The sequence below is a fragment of the Mustelus asterias genome, chromosome 24 (assembly GCF_964213995.1).
Source record: "Mustelus asterias chromosome 24, sMusAst1.hap1.1, whole genome shotgun sequence".
In the NCBI taxonomy this organism is placed as follows: Eukaryota; Metazoa; Chordata; class Chondrichthyes; order Carcharhiniformes; family Triakidae; genus Mustelus; species Mustelus asterias.
In genome coordinates this window covers 18,339,627-18,355,945 of record NC_135824.1, presented here as the reverse complement: position 1 = coordinate 18,355,945, position 16,319 = coordinate 18,339,627, and the positions used below count along the sequence as shown (strand labels likewise).

The 16,319-nt window shown below is 41.0% G+C and overlaps 1 protein-coding gene across 3 annotated transcripts in view; it reads left to right on the top strand.

Moving 5' to 3' along the window:
- The window catches only part of tmod2 (tropomodulin 2), a 72,135-nt gene extending 64,635 nt beyond the window's left edge, over positions 1 to 7,500 (top strand). The window contains exons 7-11 of one of the 3 annotated variants that reach the window (XM_078241363.1): positions 445 to 552; positions 1,945 to 2,088; positions 2,842 to 2,986; positions 5,378 to 5,439; positions 5,720 to 7,500. In XM_078241363.1, coding sequence (XP_078097489.1) covers positions 445 to 552; positions 1,945 to 2,088; positions 2,842 to 2,986; positions 5,378 to 5,439; positions 5,720 to 5,929 — 669 coding nt within the window. In that variant the 3' untranslated portion in view covers positions 5,930 to 7,500. Of the gene's footprint in view, positions 1 to 444; positions 553 to 1,944; positions 2,089 to 2,841; positions 2,987 to 5,377; positions 5,456 to 5,719 lie in introns of all 3 variants that reach the window. The other 2 variants (XM_078241364.1, XM_078241365.1) reach the window with 2 other exon arrangements.
- The last annotated feature ends 8,819 nt before the right edge of the window (positions 7,501 to 16,319 follow it).

Genomic DNA, 16,319 nt, shown 5'->3' with positions numbered 1-16,319 from the left:
ATCAGGTCAGGATTATTTGGCCATTTCCAATGAAGCTCTTCATAGAACAAATTGAGGCATTTGGATGACTATTTTTGCCTTTCACGAGAGTAAAATTGGGTTGACTGTCTTCTCTCTTGCACCTCCTGGTGGTTGGCATGTGCTATATCGCAGAATCTTGAAAAAGGGCAGGAGGAGGAATAAACAGAAGTGGTCAACAAATGGCAAATTAATTTGTTAGATCTGATTGCCACCATGTGATGCAGTGCATTGGTAAGACGCGCTGTCACCTACAGTTACTCACATAGGAGGCTCTAACCTCAAAAAAAAATTGCTTGAAGAAAGTTAAAACCTAAATGGCGCACATGGGTAGCTAGTGACCACATTGGGGTTGTCAGAACCATGAAGGGGTGTGCTAGGGCTCCAGTCTGCATTTATCAGTTATTATTTTGAATCTATCCTTAGAATATTCCAATACCGACGTTAAAAGACTTTGCCGAAGCCTTGAAAAAAAATACTCACCTGAAGAAGTTTAGTTTGGCAGCATCTCGGAGCAATGACCCCATTGCTTTTGTAAGTTTAATTTTGCTCTGATTCTGCAGTGTTATTTGGCTTAACTTGGAATTTATGGTTGAGTGCAATATGTTAAGTGTTTTTAATGATTTTCCCTCTTGAGAGATGGGCTCCTTTGAAAATTTGCATGCTAATTAAAGTAACCATCTTCCCTCAGTCTGTGAAGTGTTGATTGAGGTTAGATGATTGTTAAACCCAAACATAACATTTGGGTCATGAAATTTGTTGCTTTAACATTAAGTTGTTGTTGAAGCTTATTTTTAATTTTGTTCAGACTCTGGGCGACAGGCATCTGTGAGCCAGTTCATTGTTGAATCCCCTTTCCATAGCCCTGGCTGCAGACTCATTGACTCTGTTTTATCTGGGACCACAAGCCAGCAACCAGGCTCTAAAAATGGATTTCACAACATAGACATGGGGATGTGGGTGTCAAACTCCTAGAATTTGTATTAAAAGAATTTAAAAGCATTCATGTCAATTTTGAGCCTGAGTGGAATTTCCAAATCCATACCCTCTCTCAATCACACAGTTCCCTTTCTAGCATCACCTATCTTCATAGAATCCCTAGAGTGTTGAAGGAGGCCATTCAGCCCATCGAGTCTGCACCAACCACAATCCCACCCAGCCCCTATCCCTATAGCTCCACTTATTTGCCTTGCTGGGTTCCCCTGACACTAAGGAACAATTTACCATGGCCAATCAATCTAATCCACACATCTTTGGACTGTGGGACAAAACCAGAACACCTGGAGGACACCCATGCAGACACAGGGAGAGCGTGTAAACTCCACACAGACAATGACCCAAGCCGGGAATCGAACCTCCGTTCTTGAATTTCTAATACTGTGGCCAACCTTTCGTTCTCTACTTCCGTAAACTTTGCCCCATCCAAAACTCTGCTTCCCATGTCTTTTACCATGCCAAGGCTGACTAACCCATCGCCCATCTGCTGACCACTTTGGTTTCCATTTCCCCAAAGTTTCATGCAAGATTCTCAGCCTTGAGTTCATGGCTTCACCAGTCCCAATCTCTGTCACCATCCAAGATGCTACAACACACAAAGATCCCCGTGTACCTTTTAGTGCATCCCAAAATACCTTTTATCACACCATTGACAGCTGTGCAGTCAGCCATCTTGGCCCCGGGCTCCGAGATTCTCTATCTAAACCACATTCTTCTCCTTCCATGTTCAAGGTCATCTTTAAAACCCACCTCTGGGCAGAAGTTTTTTCAGTTGTTATGCCCGTGTGAATGTGAACATCAACCCCTGTTTAAACACCTTTTGGTTGTGTTGCAATGCTGCTTCACATTAGTATCGGTGGGTGTTTTTAAAATGTTAAATTTTTTGGAGATATTACCTGTTAGCATTCAAACCAAGTTTTTGTCTTTAAGGCTTTTGCAGATATGCTACAAGTTAATAAGGCACTTAGAAGTCTAAATCTGGAGTCAAACTTCATCACTGGTGTCGGAATACAGGCAATTATAGATGCACTGAAAGAGAATGAAACTTTAATGGAGATCAAGATTGATAATCAGGTAAATTCTTTTGTGCCTGAAAATACCTAAAATCTCTACTTGTATAACTTTCGCATACTGCCAGGATAGTTCCTTAGATATTTTTCTGGATATTATGTAACAGCCTTCAGGTCCAGAAACTAAAAATGTCATTTAATCCCTCTTGCATCCTAATTGAATTATCCTGACATGTGTCTGCATCTAACCTGAACACAGTATATTTTCTGAATGTCTTGAGCACCAAACATCTCTAACGATAACCTGTTGTGAATTCAGCTAATTTAAAGTTATGAAGGTATGGAGGGATACATATGGTCAAATCTTAGTATAGCTTTTTTAAAAAAAAACGTAGTTTGAGTAGTTAACTTCTGGAATGTTACTTTATATCAAAGAACAAAATGTGTGATATGTGCACCGGTTGTGTATGTTGTATAAAGAACAAAGTACAGCACAGGAACAGGCCCTTAAGCCCTCCAACCTTTGCTGATCATGATGCCGGTCTAAGCTAAAACCGTATGCACTTACGGAGTCTGTATTCTTTCTTTCCCATCCTATTCAGGTATTATTGTGTTCTGAAAAATAACTGCTAATCTGTAAAGTTGAAAAATAGAGACAGTTATTATTTCATTAATGTTTATCAAACCCACTTTCAGCACCCGTCCTAAAAGATGTCTAGTTCAAACTACTTAACTCTCAATTTGGCAATTTGAAATAAATTGTCAAAGTCAACTTCTCACACTAGGTTGGTTGCATTGATTGTGTTTCTACTTATAGCGCCAACAGTTAGGTGCCACAGTTGAAATGGAAATAGCTCAAATGCTGGAGACAAACACCTCAATCTTGAAATTTGGATATCAGTTCACGCAACAAGGACCACGAACGAGGGCAGCTGCAGCCATAACCAAGAATAACGATTTAGGTAAGATTTACAATTCCTTTTCGTTCTATACCAGCAATCCAATTTCCAAAGGGAATTTGGATTTTCTTCCCCCTCATCCCTTCCCCGCCTCCTCCATCCCTCCCGGGAGGTGCTGGCAGGTTGGAATAGAATTCCAAAGGTTCCAGTCATCCTCCAGTGACTTGCTTAAGTCATCACTTTCATGTGTGATGAAAGCAAAATGCTGCGGGATGCTGGAATCATTTAGCAGATCAGGCTTTCATCAATTGCATAGCATAGTGGTTAGCACTGCTGCTTCACAACTCCAGGGACCTGGGTTCGATTCCCGGCTCGGGTCACTGCCTGTGTGGAGTTTGCACATTCTCCCCGTGTCTGCGTGGGTTTCCTCCGGGTGCTCCGGTTTCCTCCCACAGTCCAAAGATGTGCAGGTTAGGTTGATTAGCCAATTGATAAATTGCCCCTTAGTGTCCCGGGATGCGTAGATTAGAGGGATTAGTGGGTAAATATGTAGGGATACGGGGATAGGGCCTGGGTGGGATTGTTGTCGGTGCAGACTCAATGGGCCGAATGGTCTCTTTCTGCACTGTAGGGTTTCTGTGGTTTCTATGGTAATTGAATGACCTGAAACGTCAACACTGTTTCTCTCGCCACAGATGCTGCCTGATTAGCTGAGCAGTTCCAGCATATTTTGTGTTTCAATTGCAAGCCATGCTGAAGATTGTTAGTGGGCTTTTGCGTTCTGATGTGGCAGGGGTACAGTAGGCCTAGCATGAGGGTTGAGGTAGTTTTGTCTTCGTCCTGCATGTACAAACACAGGGGCCACTGATAATTAAGAGTAAGAGTTTTGACCAGTTTGATTATAATTTTGAATCGTGTTTTAGCTGAACCGTTGAATTTTCTGAATTGTGAAGCTATTGGGAATTTTTTAATGGCAAATTTAGTTGCATAAATGTGTTCCCTTTGCTGTCAATCAGATTATTCCAGGATAATTAAATTTTGAATGGAAATGGCCAGACCAGACTCTACCTCTATCTCTCTCTCCCCTCCCCGTGTCTTGGGTAAATATGTCAGGTGTTGCAGCATTGAGCTGTATACTTGAGAATATTCCAACAGGCAGGCAAGGTGTTTACTGCTATTTCTACACAGCCTTGACCTGCACTCTGGAAAAGATCTGCTACTTTTTAAAGTTATTTTTTGATTGAATAAGTGTTATTCCTGCTTATTGCAGGTAATGCGCTTCCTTTCAGGAACAAAGTATTTATTTATTGCATCTGTCTGGTTTGACATGCCCAGATGCTCATACTTTTAATTTAGTGTAAATCCCCTGTCTGCGTCTGTATTTTCGTCATTTACTCTGTCACCGGGTCAAGCCTATGGCATTGATTTGGCTGAAAGAGAAGTTACCCATACCCTGTGATGAACATTAACGAGGTGTTTGCAAGCTCTGGCACTGCAAATAACACAACAGAGCGCCTCGATATTTCCTTGTACGGGTATGGGTGAAATCAGGTCCTGTGTGAAGAAATATCAGCTTAAGCAAGCTGCTGTAAGCAGTGAGGAGCACTTGGTTTGTGTAATCACTACTGAGCCAATTGCTTCCAATCGCTGAGTCAAGCTGGTTCAATCGCTGGTTCAATCCTGCCCTCAGGTAACTGTCCGTGTGGAGTTTGCACATTCTCCCCATGTCTGCGTAAGTTTTCTCCAGGTGCTCCAGTTTCCTCCCACAGTCCAAAGATGTGCAGGTTAGGTTGATTGGCCATGCTAAATTGACCCCATAGTCAGGGGGATTAGAAGGGTAAATATGAGGGGTTAGGGGAATAGGGTCTTGGTGGGATTGTGTTCGGTGCAGACTCGATGGGCTGAATGGCCTGCTTCTGCACTGTGGGGATTCTATTCTATTCCTATTCTATTCTATTCTATATTCTAAGAAAGTGGAGCAGATGGCCCTGTTTCAAGAGTGTTGTTCCTGAAGAATGACCAAGTAAACCTCTTGCACTGTTCAAAATCTGAAAGCTTTCTTGAAATAATTATAATCGGAAATAAAGTGCTGTCTTAAATATTTCTTTAGCTTTTTATTGGTGTAAGTAACATTGTTCCGATTCCTTCTGTGGGAAGCCTTTGTAAATATGATTTACCATTATAAGTTATATATTTGCTATTAGGATATCAAAGCTGTAGCTATCTATCTTCCTTTCAGATTTTAGGTTCTATTAAGTTGTAGACTTTCCTTGTGCTGAATGTTTCTTACAAACTTCTCAAAGATGGCAAAAAATGATGCATCGGCCTTGAAACCAAGCTTAACCACCGAAAACTTACAAAGCAACAGTTTAAGATGGATAATGCTGCAATTTGTTTCAATATTACATGCTATTTGTTTTATTCCTGCTAATTGCTGTCATCTTGCTCCTTCAGTCTGGAATGTGGGTAAATTCTTCATACACCTTGCCAGCTGTCCGGCCATGAAGTTTCAGACGGTATTAAATGTGATGAGTATGGAGAATTAGAACTGTTGAACTAATTACCACCAGTTTTCTGCATTTCACTAACTGCTATTTTCAGAGTCTTGCCTTTGTTTATTTCACTGCTTTTTTTTTCTAATTTCTGGCCTGTTAGAACTATGAATGCATGCTCCAGAATTTATAGTTGACCAGAAAAGTTTGGAGTTTCAAAAGGGTTGTGTGTCTGTGCCATGTATTCTAAACTACTTGTAGACCATACTATATTCAGCTATTGTTTCCCTTTGTTTTGATACAGTTCGCAAAAAGCGAGTCGAAAGAGATGCGTACTAATGGTAACCTGGAGTCTGCCTGCCTGGTGCTGTATTTCATCCTATGGAAGATCCACTACAATGCATTGGGCACGTTGCCAAGCCTAGCTCGAGGCTTTCTCACATTTGCTGTCTGGGTAGAAGGGAAACGACTGGAATTCAACCCCTCCACGGAACTAGCAGTAACTGTAGTTTAATAACTTATCCATAAGCATCACACTTCTCTCTTTAATTTTTCAGGGGACCTCATGAGTAGCACCAAACTGTTATAATTTGAAAACGTTAGATATCAAGGTATCCAGGACAGGAAAATGTTTGACTTGAAATTTGCACTGTGCCCAGCGTCAAGTATTTTTTAACCTTTTATATACTGTAATGAAAATCGTGCTAAATTGTAGTGTGGTGCAGTTGTCATTTTTGTACTGCACTTAACATTCCAGTGTATCAGGACTAAGACAAGAAAGACTTAACTTTTTTTTTAAGCATTTTGTATTAACTAAAAACAAACTATGAAGTTTGTCTTGGGACTTGGATTTATTTTGCCAATTTGGCGATGCTGTATAGCACTGAACCATGGCAAGTAAACTTTGCTCTTCTGCATGCTTACTGTGTGGTGAGAACAGTTCAAATCAAGACTTAACACAGGGATATTTCTTCAGACTTTCTGCCAAAAAAAGCCACTTGCAATTCTTAAATTCATCTGTACACCTTTTGCTGCAGCTGCGTTTTATTACCAAATTGACTTGTGTCGATGGAAATTCTATTGGAGCACAGTAATAAAACACTTGCAAATTATGTTCTGGAAGGAATATGCTAGTTGGCAATAAGTCATACCTGTTTAACCAAAGATCTGCAAATCTGGATTTGTTGCAGTTTTGTTCTCTTGATGTATTAACTAATGAAGGCTGCTGGCATTTTGAGTTAAGTATGTTGGGCTCATTGGAGTGCTAGTATTGGGAAAACAAATCTGAACCATTGCTTACACCAAGTCCTGATGGTTTGAGGAATCCATACCCACCCACACTGATAAAGCTGTGTACAATAGTTTAAAAATACATCAACCTTTTATGTCCCCCATCATCAACATTTTATCTGTTGTTTATTTTAGGATTTGTCTAACTTCACTTATATAGAAAATTATGTGGCCGCATGACTAATATTGCAGGAAATATTCTGGATACTAAAAACAAATCCATACGCATGTCAGTATCTTGTGTAGTATGCTTAAATGACCAAATTGTTGTGACTGCTGTCCGAAAGTCCTAGGCTTGTGTGTTTGTATGGTTAAGCTACATTATGGCGACATGATGAAAAGCTATGTCAGTGTTTGTAGACCCATGTATGATGGCTGCTCCATCAATTAATAGATTGCATTGAGTTATTGGCTTTTACAAACATAACGGATATCATTGGATCATGTAAAGAAATTGTTATAAATGCTCAATTGTTAATGGTTAAGCTTCTCCATTAAACAAAAGGTCTTGTTCATAACGAAAATCCAATTTGTGCTGATAATCAATTTTAATTTGAGTAATTGAAAGTATTTGTATAGCCGCCAGTTATAACTGAACTGGTAAACACTCCTCACAAAAGGTGTCGGGTTGTTTTGTGTAGTATTAAATGATAATTGGTTACCAATCTATTACAAAGTCTGTGTAAGAATTAATCTGTTGAATGAGGGAAGTTTATGTTAAAAAGTGCTGTGTATATTTAAAATGTACAGCATTCTACAATTAAACCTGTGGGATAATAAAGTTTTTAATACTTACTTTCGCATTTTTCTCAGTTACTTGTGTTTGAACCTTAAATTTCTTGGGAAGTTTGAATACACAGCTAATAGTTTTGCCATTGTATTGACATTGATGGGTGGTACAGTGACATAGTGGTTAGCATTGCTGCCTCACAGTGTCAGGGACCCGGGTTTAATTCCCGGCTTGGGTCACTGTGTGGACTTTGTATGTTCTCCCTGTGTCTGCGTGGGTTTCTCCCACAATCCGGAAGATGTGCTGGTTAAATGCATCGACTGTGCTAAATTCTCCCTCAGTGTACTTGAACAGGCGCCGAAGTGTGGTGACCAAGGGATTTTCACAGTAACTTCATTGCAGTGTTAATGTAAGCCTACTTGTGACACTAATAAATAAACTTTAAAACTGATAATTTGATGTAAGAATTTGTACTAAGTCTTGTATCTAATATAGATCACATTAGTGACCCTATAATTGCAGCTGATCTAAAAAGTTGCACTTCTATTGTTCGAAACCAGAGATACCTGTTGTACTGTCAATTTTTCATGATGGTAAAGGCTGTGTTTGTGCATGCATCTGTGGAGTCTGTCACCATCACCTCATGGTGCTGATAAAGTTTAAAGTTTGTTTATTAGTGTCACAAGTATGCTTACATTCACACTGTAATGAAGTTACGGAGAAAATCCCCTAGTCACCACACTGGTGCCTGTTCGGGTGCACTGAGGGAGAATTCAACATGGCCAATGCACCTAACGTGGGCAATGTGACTAAATACCCCTGTATATAAAACTGTTACAACTGTACTGCTAAAAGTATTGCCGTGTCAGAATGAATGTGTTACTTCATGCTGCGGCAAACCCCACAGTTTTCTGTGTGGGTGATGGCCAGGCTTTACCCGGAACACATTCTTCAGTGCTTTTACATATCCAAGAACTGCTACATTGCATTCCTAAAGAGCTACATTTGGACTCGCTTAAAAAATGGAATTGAAAACAGGTCCAGTATGAAATACAGTGGGACATTTCTTTTCCATTGGAAGCCAATTATTATACGTACGAAACTTCAATTTTCAATAGGTTGGGCATTAGGCCAAGATACGAGGTTAATGCAGGAATATCACTGGTGTAAGATTTGGTCAGCATGGAGGTAAGCAGCAATTGTGCTTGCATTCCTTCGCATTGAAAGACCAGCAAGTTTTGGACAGACCAAAGAGTATTTTTGACGCCGCTGATGAACCTTTCGCTGCAGCTGATTTGCTTCTGAAAAAGTAAAGTCTTTCCGCTTGAGATTTGATTTGCAGATTTAATTCTGTTCCGTAGTTGGGGAGGCGATGGCCTAGTGGTATTATCGCTCGACTATTAATCCAGAAACTCAGTTAATGTTCTGGGGACCCGGGTTCAAATCCCGCTACAACAGATGGTGGCATTTGAATTCAAGGGAAAAAGAATCTGGAATTAACAATCTACTGATAACCCCGAAACTATTGTCGATTGTTGTAAAAACCCACCTGGTTCACTAATGTCCTTTAGGGAAGGAAATCTGCCGTCCTTACTTGCCCTGACCTACATGTGACTCCAGAGCCACAGCAATGTGGTTAACTTTCAACACTCCTCCAAGGGCAACCAGGAATGGGCATTAAGTGCTGGCCAGCCAGCAACACCCATGTCCCATGAATGAATTTTAAAAAAGTTCAGTTTTATCTTGTGGGCAAGTTGCTGCAAACAAGGCAATGTGCATTTTGCTCCTGAAAGGGCAGGCTGATGTGCAAGCTCTGATTTTTAAATACCCTATTTCTAGCTGCTATGCATGAGCGCCTTCCGGGTTAACATTTCATGTGTTTCTCTAGTATGATTCATACATTTTGTAAAAGTACATTACAAAACATTTTAACTTAGAATTACAGAAAGTACACTAAAAGCACGACTTGTCTCCATACAATTGTAATTCTTTTGACATTTTCAATAAGGCATGCTGCCTGTGACATAGCATTTAAATTGAAAAATTACACAAGTGCAATAGAATTCAAGTTTCCTTCATATCGCATATCCCTATTTGAAGTACAATTTCAATACTTTTGTATTCATATCCAGCATTAGTCCAGAGGGATTCTACGAATTCTCCAGTCCTTTGGTGTAATCTTTCTCCGTTGTACCTCTGGCAGCTGCCCCAAAGCTTGGTGCGTCCCCCGGACACAATCCTGGGCCTTGGAATGTTCCAGTCTGCAACACTCGGACAAGGGTAGTTCTTGGCACTGGAAGATCAGCAGTTTCGGGCAGGTCAAAGAGCATCCTTCACCTGAGCTGGTGAACCTCCGGCTGCAATTGATGTTTGTCTCAGTTTGCATCCCAGGAACAACCTGTAGAGAACAGAGTCCTGCATCACAATCTTGCAGTGATTTTATAGACGATCTTGTAAGGTGAGGCAACCTGGAGCTCCCTTTTCAAAGGAATTGAGGGTAAAGAGTAATAACAAATACAAAAAAAAATTGAGGTCTAATCAAATATTTTAACAAATGCTAGACGAAAGGAGGACCTTTCTTTGATCTTTTGTTTAAATCAGGTTTTTGATCTGAAATGTTAATTTATGCATTTACAAAATGTGTAAACTTTGATTCTTGCAGTTCAGAACCAGTAAATCCCATATTTAAAGTTAAAAGCTTATTTATCAGTCACAAGTAAGGCTTACATTAACACCGCAATGAAGTTACTGTGAAATGCCCCTAGTCGCCACACTCTGGCGCCTGTTCGGGCCAATGCACCTAACCAGCATGTCTTTCAGACTGTGGGAGGAAACTGGAGCACCCGGAGGAAACCCACGCAGACACGGGGTCAATGTGCAGACTCCGCACAGTGACCCAAGCCAGGAATTGAACCCAGGTCCCTGGCACTGTGGGGCAGCAGTGCTAACCACTGTGCCACCCCTAAATTTGACTAAAATCCGATGTTTCAGAATTTGCATTGCATCATTCACTATAATTTATATAATTCATTATAATAATTTATAATTCACTATAAACTTATAGTTGAGTATTCTGGACTAATCTCACATTTGCGTTGTGTGTGAAAATGATTTTTTGAATGATTTTGGTGCCCTAAACCTATTTGATCAGTCGGTTTCAAACGGTGAGACAGGATTAGACTAGGTATATCTCTTAAATCTCAAGAAACTTACTTCTTCTGGGACATGGGCTCTTGAAACAATCCTTTTATCAGCTAGTATTTAAATCTGTAGCCAAGTAGAGTATATGCTTTGGTAGTTTAAACTGAGACATAAAATTTTCATTCTTGTTTTCAAGTTCCTCCAGAGCCTCAGCCCTCTATCTCTGTAATCTCCTCTAATTCTCACCCCTTGCACATCCACCACACCATTGGTGCAAGTGCATTTAACTATCCAGACCCGAAGCTCTGGAATTGCCTCTGTACCTTCTCCTCCCACCTTTATGTTGCTGCTTTAAACTTACTACTTTGACCAATTATTTGGTCAATTGTCTTAATAGCATCTCATTTGGCATGGTGTTAAATTGCCATTGTCACGTGATATTTTCTCATTTTAAAGGTGCTTTTATTGTCTTGGACCTAATGGAAGAACTGAGACGCTTTGTGAATTAAATTATACTTTAAAGGAAAGTTTGGTTAATTTGAGGCATAATCCCCTCAGATTGAATATATTTCTATAAAAATAGTTGCGATGCCTACATATTCCAAGATATGGAGATGCCAGCATTGGACTGGGGTGGGCACAGTAAGAAGTCGCACAACACCAGGTTAAAGTTCAACAGGTTTATTTGGAATCACAAGCTTTCGGATTGCTGCTCCTTCATCAGGAGAGTGTTGGAGCAGCAATCTGAAAGCTTGTGATTCCAAAATAAACCTGTTGGACTTTAACCTGATGTGAGATTTCTTGCTGTACATATTCCAAGTAAAAGTTTTGAACATGCAAAATACCCATGGATGCTGGAAATCTAAAAAACTGAGCAGATCTGGCTGTTGGACTTCTCTGGAACATTGCCACCTCATTGACACGCAACAGCCCTTGGGACTCATCATTGAGTTCAAATTAGACTGTGACACAAACCCCCAGCTGGGCCATCTGTCACTTGTTCTTTAGTTTTGCTTTCATTGAACACTGACCTTTGTTCATCCATTAACACATTCTGCCATCTTACCTTCATGGCACTATCAGCATCTTCTATTACCCTTCACACTGCCATTAACACATCCCCTGTCTTGTGCCCTACACCCTTGTTGCAGTTTCTCATAGCTCCCACCCATCACCGACCAAGTACTCTGCTCCAGCTGCTCCATCCCTCTGTTGTACAGTATAGAATCCAGCACATTTCTCCCTTTCAAATGTCATATGGACTCTAAACAAACACAAGTTTTGAATGCTCTTGGTAAATGGTAAATATGAATTTAATTTTGTGTTCTGTTTCTGAATCTAATTATGGTTCTTGGCATTTCTGTTTTCAAGAAGGAAGATGAAAATCGCAAGTTAAAATGAAATAATTACTTGCATGCTTCCCTACTTGGAATTTAAGTATAAACAAAATTAATTTTACTCTGGAGAGTTCATATCATGGGACTTTCATTTTTATAATTCCATATTTGTTTGTTTTGAGTCCATGCCTGGATTTTCAAAGTCTGCAGCTTGTTCTGCAATTGTGGAAGAAATTGAATTAATTGCACCATTTTTGAAACTCATGCAGATTAAGCTGCTAATAAATATTAATCTTGGTTAGCACTGACCATTTCAATTATATTTTAAATCCTACATTGCACATCAACTGCAGAGCCAGTGGCATAGTGGTATTGTCATTGGGCTAGTAATGCAGAGACCCAGGGTACTGCTCTGGGGACCCAGATTTGAATCCCACCACAGTAGATGGTGAAACTTGAATTCAATAACAATCTGGAATTAAAAGTTTAATGGCCATGAACCCATTGTCGGATTGTAAAAGCCATCTGCTTTGCTAATGCCCTTTAGGGTAGGAAATCTGCCATCCTTAGTTGGTCTGGCCTACTTGTAACTCCAGATCCACAGCAATGTGGTTGACTCTTAACTGAAGGGCAATTAGGGATGGGTAATAAATTCTGGCCAAGCCAGTGACACCCACATCCCACGAATATAAAACAAATTAAGCATGTTGTCTACTGTGCATCAAACTCCAGATATATTGGTCTTATGAGTAAATATATGCATCATGTTACATTTCATAATACAGAGAATATTCCAGGTTATGTCAAGTATTGGATCTATGGGAGGGCTAGACCAGGTTGACATTTGGGGCACTACTGTTCATCTATGTTGAGCTATGGGAGGGCGAAAGAGAACAGATACATGCAGGATTAGGCTTGGTGCAGGTACCCCCATAGCTAAGACCATTACTGGTCAGATTCACACAAGGCTGGTCAGTGGGCTGAGACATGAGTGAGCTTCTGTTTCCTCAAGATTTAAAAGAAAGGCATGCATTTATATAGCATTTCTCATGACTACCAGATATCTACCAGATACCTGAAAGCGTTTTGCAGCCAATGAAGTACTTTTACAACTGTACTGCCTACAGTTATGTAGGAAAAATGGCAGCCAGTTTATACACAGAAAGCTCCCACAAAGAGCAATGTAATAATGACCAGATAACCTGTTTATTCTGATACTGACTGGGGTTATATATTGGCTCGAACACCAGGGCTTGTCAACCTGAGATGGCAGATTGGGCCTCAGTTTACCATCTCACTCAGAAGATGGTACCTCTGACAGTTCAGCACTCCCTCTACTGCACTGGAGCATCAGGCTTAATATTTTGTGCGCAAGTCACATTGTGACTCAGAGGCGAGAGTGCTACTAATTGAGCCATGGCTGTTCCGTGCCTTCGGGAGAATGAGGAAAATGTGGGAAAAGTACCAGTTCAGAAGCTATTCCATTCTTGTCACCTACACGATGCTGCGTTAGTTCACACGTGTCTTTGGATGGTTTGCTTCTAAACCAGAAAGTGACCTTTTGTATGAAGATGTGATCAGGTATGTGCAAGCACTCTGCAATCTAAATAATTTAAGGATGGTTTAATGAACTCTAAACTGTCACGAGTCTGCGAGCACTCGTGAATAATTTATAAATATTAGCTAAGTTAACTTGGGGGAAATGAATGCAGGTGATTATTGGTAGGTTAACCTTTTAAAAAATATTTTGAAGTGGAAGAAATGGGGTGGATGACTTTTGGAATTGTGAGCATGAAGATTCTTGCTATTATTCAATTTTTATTCCATACTGAAGTATAGTATTTGTATATTTAGACATTGTAGGAATGGCGGCACAGTGGTTAGCGCTGCTGCCTCACAGCGCCAGAGACATGGGTTCAATTCCCATCTTGGGTCACTGTGTGGACATTTGGAGTTTACACATTCTCCCTGTGTCTGCGTGGGTTTCCTCCGGGTGCTATGGCGGCTAGGTTAGGTGGATTGGCCATGCTAAATTGCCCTGAAGTGTCGGGGGGGGGGAACTAGCTAGGGTGAATGCATGGGGTTATGGGGATAGGGCCTGGGTGAGATTGTGGTCGGTGCAGACTCGATGGGCTGAATGGCCTCCTTCTGCACTAGGGATTCTATGATTCAATAGCTGTATATTCTGAATATAAATCATTCGGTGCATAATCATTGTCTTGTAGGATAAATATCTTTGTGGTCCCAATGAGCTTGCAGCAACAAACTATTCCCATTCACCTCACTGCATTCGAACACCTTCAGGCCGTTTATTTCAAGCTGCATTGTGAGTTAGATTTTTTGTGGCTCAGCTGTGTTGCTGAAGAGACAGGCTGTATGGGGCCAGGTACCATCCCAAAGGAAAGGATGGAAACTAAGATTGCACAGCAGAATGCTTCTTGGCAGCCGACTCAGTATTTCAGCAGACATTTGGGAACAGTTTGCCCTCCTGCTGTCTTGGTCACAGGAGACTCCAACCCTGGGGGTCATGCAGGGCAAGGAAAAAGATGGCCAACCAATAAATAAATAAGCATCCCTGTTATATTTGAAACACATTTTCATGCACTTTTCAAAGCTGAACAATTTTTTTAAAATTAGAACTTATTTTACTCGAAGTATTTTAGCTTTTTTTTTCTGAAATGAGTATCAACTGCAGTAACCGCAATTTAAATAAATTAGAGTGATCGCCACAGATAAAGGCAAAATACTGCGGATGCTGGAGTCTGAAACAGAAAATTCTGGAGAAACTCAACAGGTCTGACAGCATCTGTGGGGAGAGAATAGAGCCAAAGTTTGGAGTCTGGATGACCCTTCATCAGAGCTAGGTCATAATGCTTCAGCCAATTGCGTTGCCCTTTGATTATCACCCGTGGGTCTGAGCTTCAGGTTACGTCAATGGTTACTAACGGAGTAGCCACAACTTGCATCAACCCAAGGTCACCACGTTGCTATTTGATCGATACTGATTCCCAGTTCAACAACGCCTTTCTTTCATTTACATCCTTGTTTTCAAATCCCTTCATGGCTTCGTCCCACTCTACCTCTGCTAATGTCCATCAGCTTTCCAACCCTGTCAGCTCTCTGCTCTTCCCCTGTTCTGGTCTCTTGCACGTCCCTCATTTTAATCACTCTGCCATTAATGGCTGGGCCTTCAGCAGCCAAATTCCTGAGGCCCAAAATTCCCTCCCTGAACGTTTCCACTCCTCTACCCCTCTTTTCCTTTTTAAAAACTTTAAAACCACCCTTGGGCCGAGTGTTTAATCCCTATTCTAATATCTCCTGATGTGGCTCTGTCAAATGTTGTTAAATAATCCTCCTGTAAAGCATTTCAGTATGTTAAACACACTATGGGTGGGATTTTACAACCTTACTCGACCCGAGACCAGAAAACCCTACCCGAGGTCAATGGACCTTCCCATTCTCCGCCCCTCGCCCGCTCTGACTCCTGTGGCAGACAGGGCGGTAGAATTCCAGCGTGTATATCTGAACATTATCCCGCTGGAACTGCAACTGAACACCTGTAGCTTCCTACATCAAGCTTCATCTAAAAAAAACTTTAGGTTCAAGGATAATTATATTTTCTTCTTCATGTTGTTGTCGGTGCAGGCTTAATGGGCCGAATGGCCTCCTTTCTGCACTGTAGAGATTTTAAGATTCTATATTTTTAGGCGTATAAAGAAGTATGAAGAATGGGGCGGCACGGTGGCACAGTGGTTAGCACTGCTGCCTCATAGCACCAGGGACCTGGGTTCAATTCCGGCCTCGGGTGACTGTGTGGAGTTTGCACTTTCTCCCTGTGTCTGTCTGGGTTTGCTCTGGGGGCTCTGGTTTCCTCCCACAGTCCAAAGATGTGCGGGTTAGGTTGCTAAAATTGACCCTAGTGTCAGGGGGATTAGCAGGGTATATGTGTGAGGTTACAGGAATAGGGTCCGGGTGGGATTGTGGTCGGTACAGACTTGATGGGCTGAGAGGCCTCCTTCTGTGCTGTAGGGATTCTATGAATGTAAATTATCCCAAATACTGATACCATTGTTAGCCTTCAAATTAAGGTATGCAATTAACACAAGATTTGCATCAGAGCAAATTTAATTTGGTCTCGATTATATTTTTACCCGTTTTTCTGCTGTATTGTACAAATATGCAGTAGGACCCTATAGCATCACATTAGTACAAGTGTGCTAATAAACCACAGTGTCCTTGGCTCTCATTCTCAGCAGATCTGCTCGAGTCTCAGGAACCTGATTTGCAGCCCTTGGCAGAGATGCCTAAGAGTCTAGAATTGGTTAGGTTTGAGGAATGAGGTTCGATGGACTGAAACTTGTTGCCTCATTACGTGTTTTTTTTGTAATGTTTGCATCAATACAATT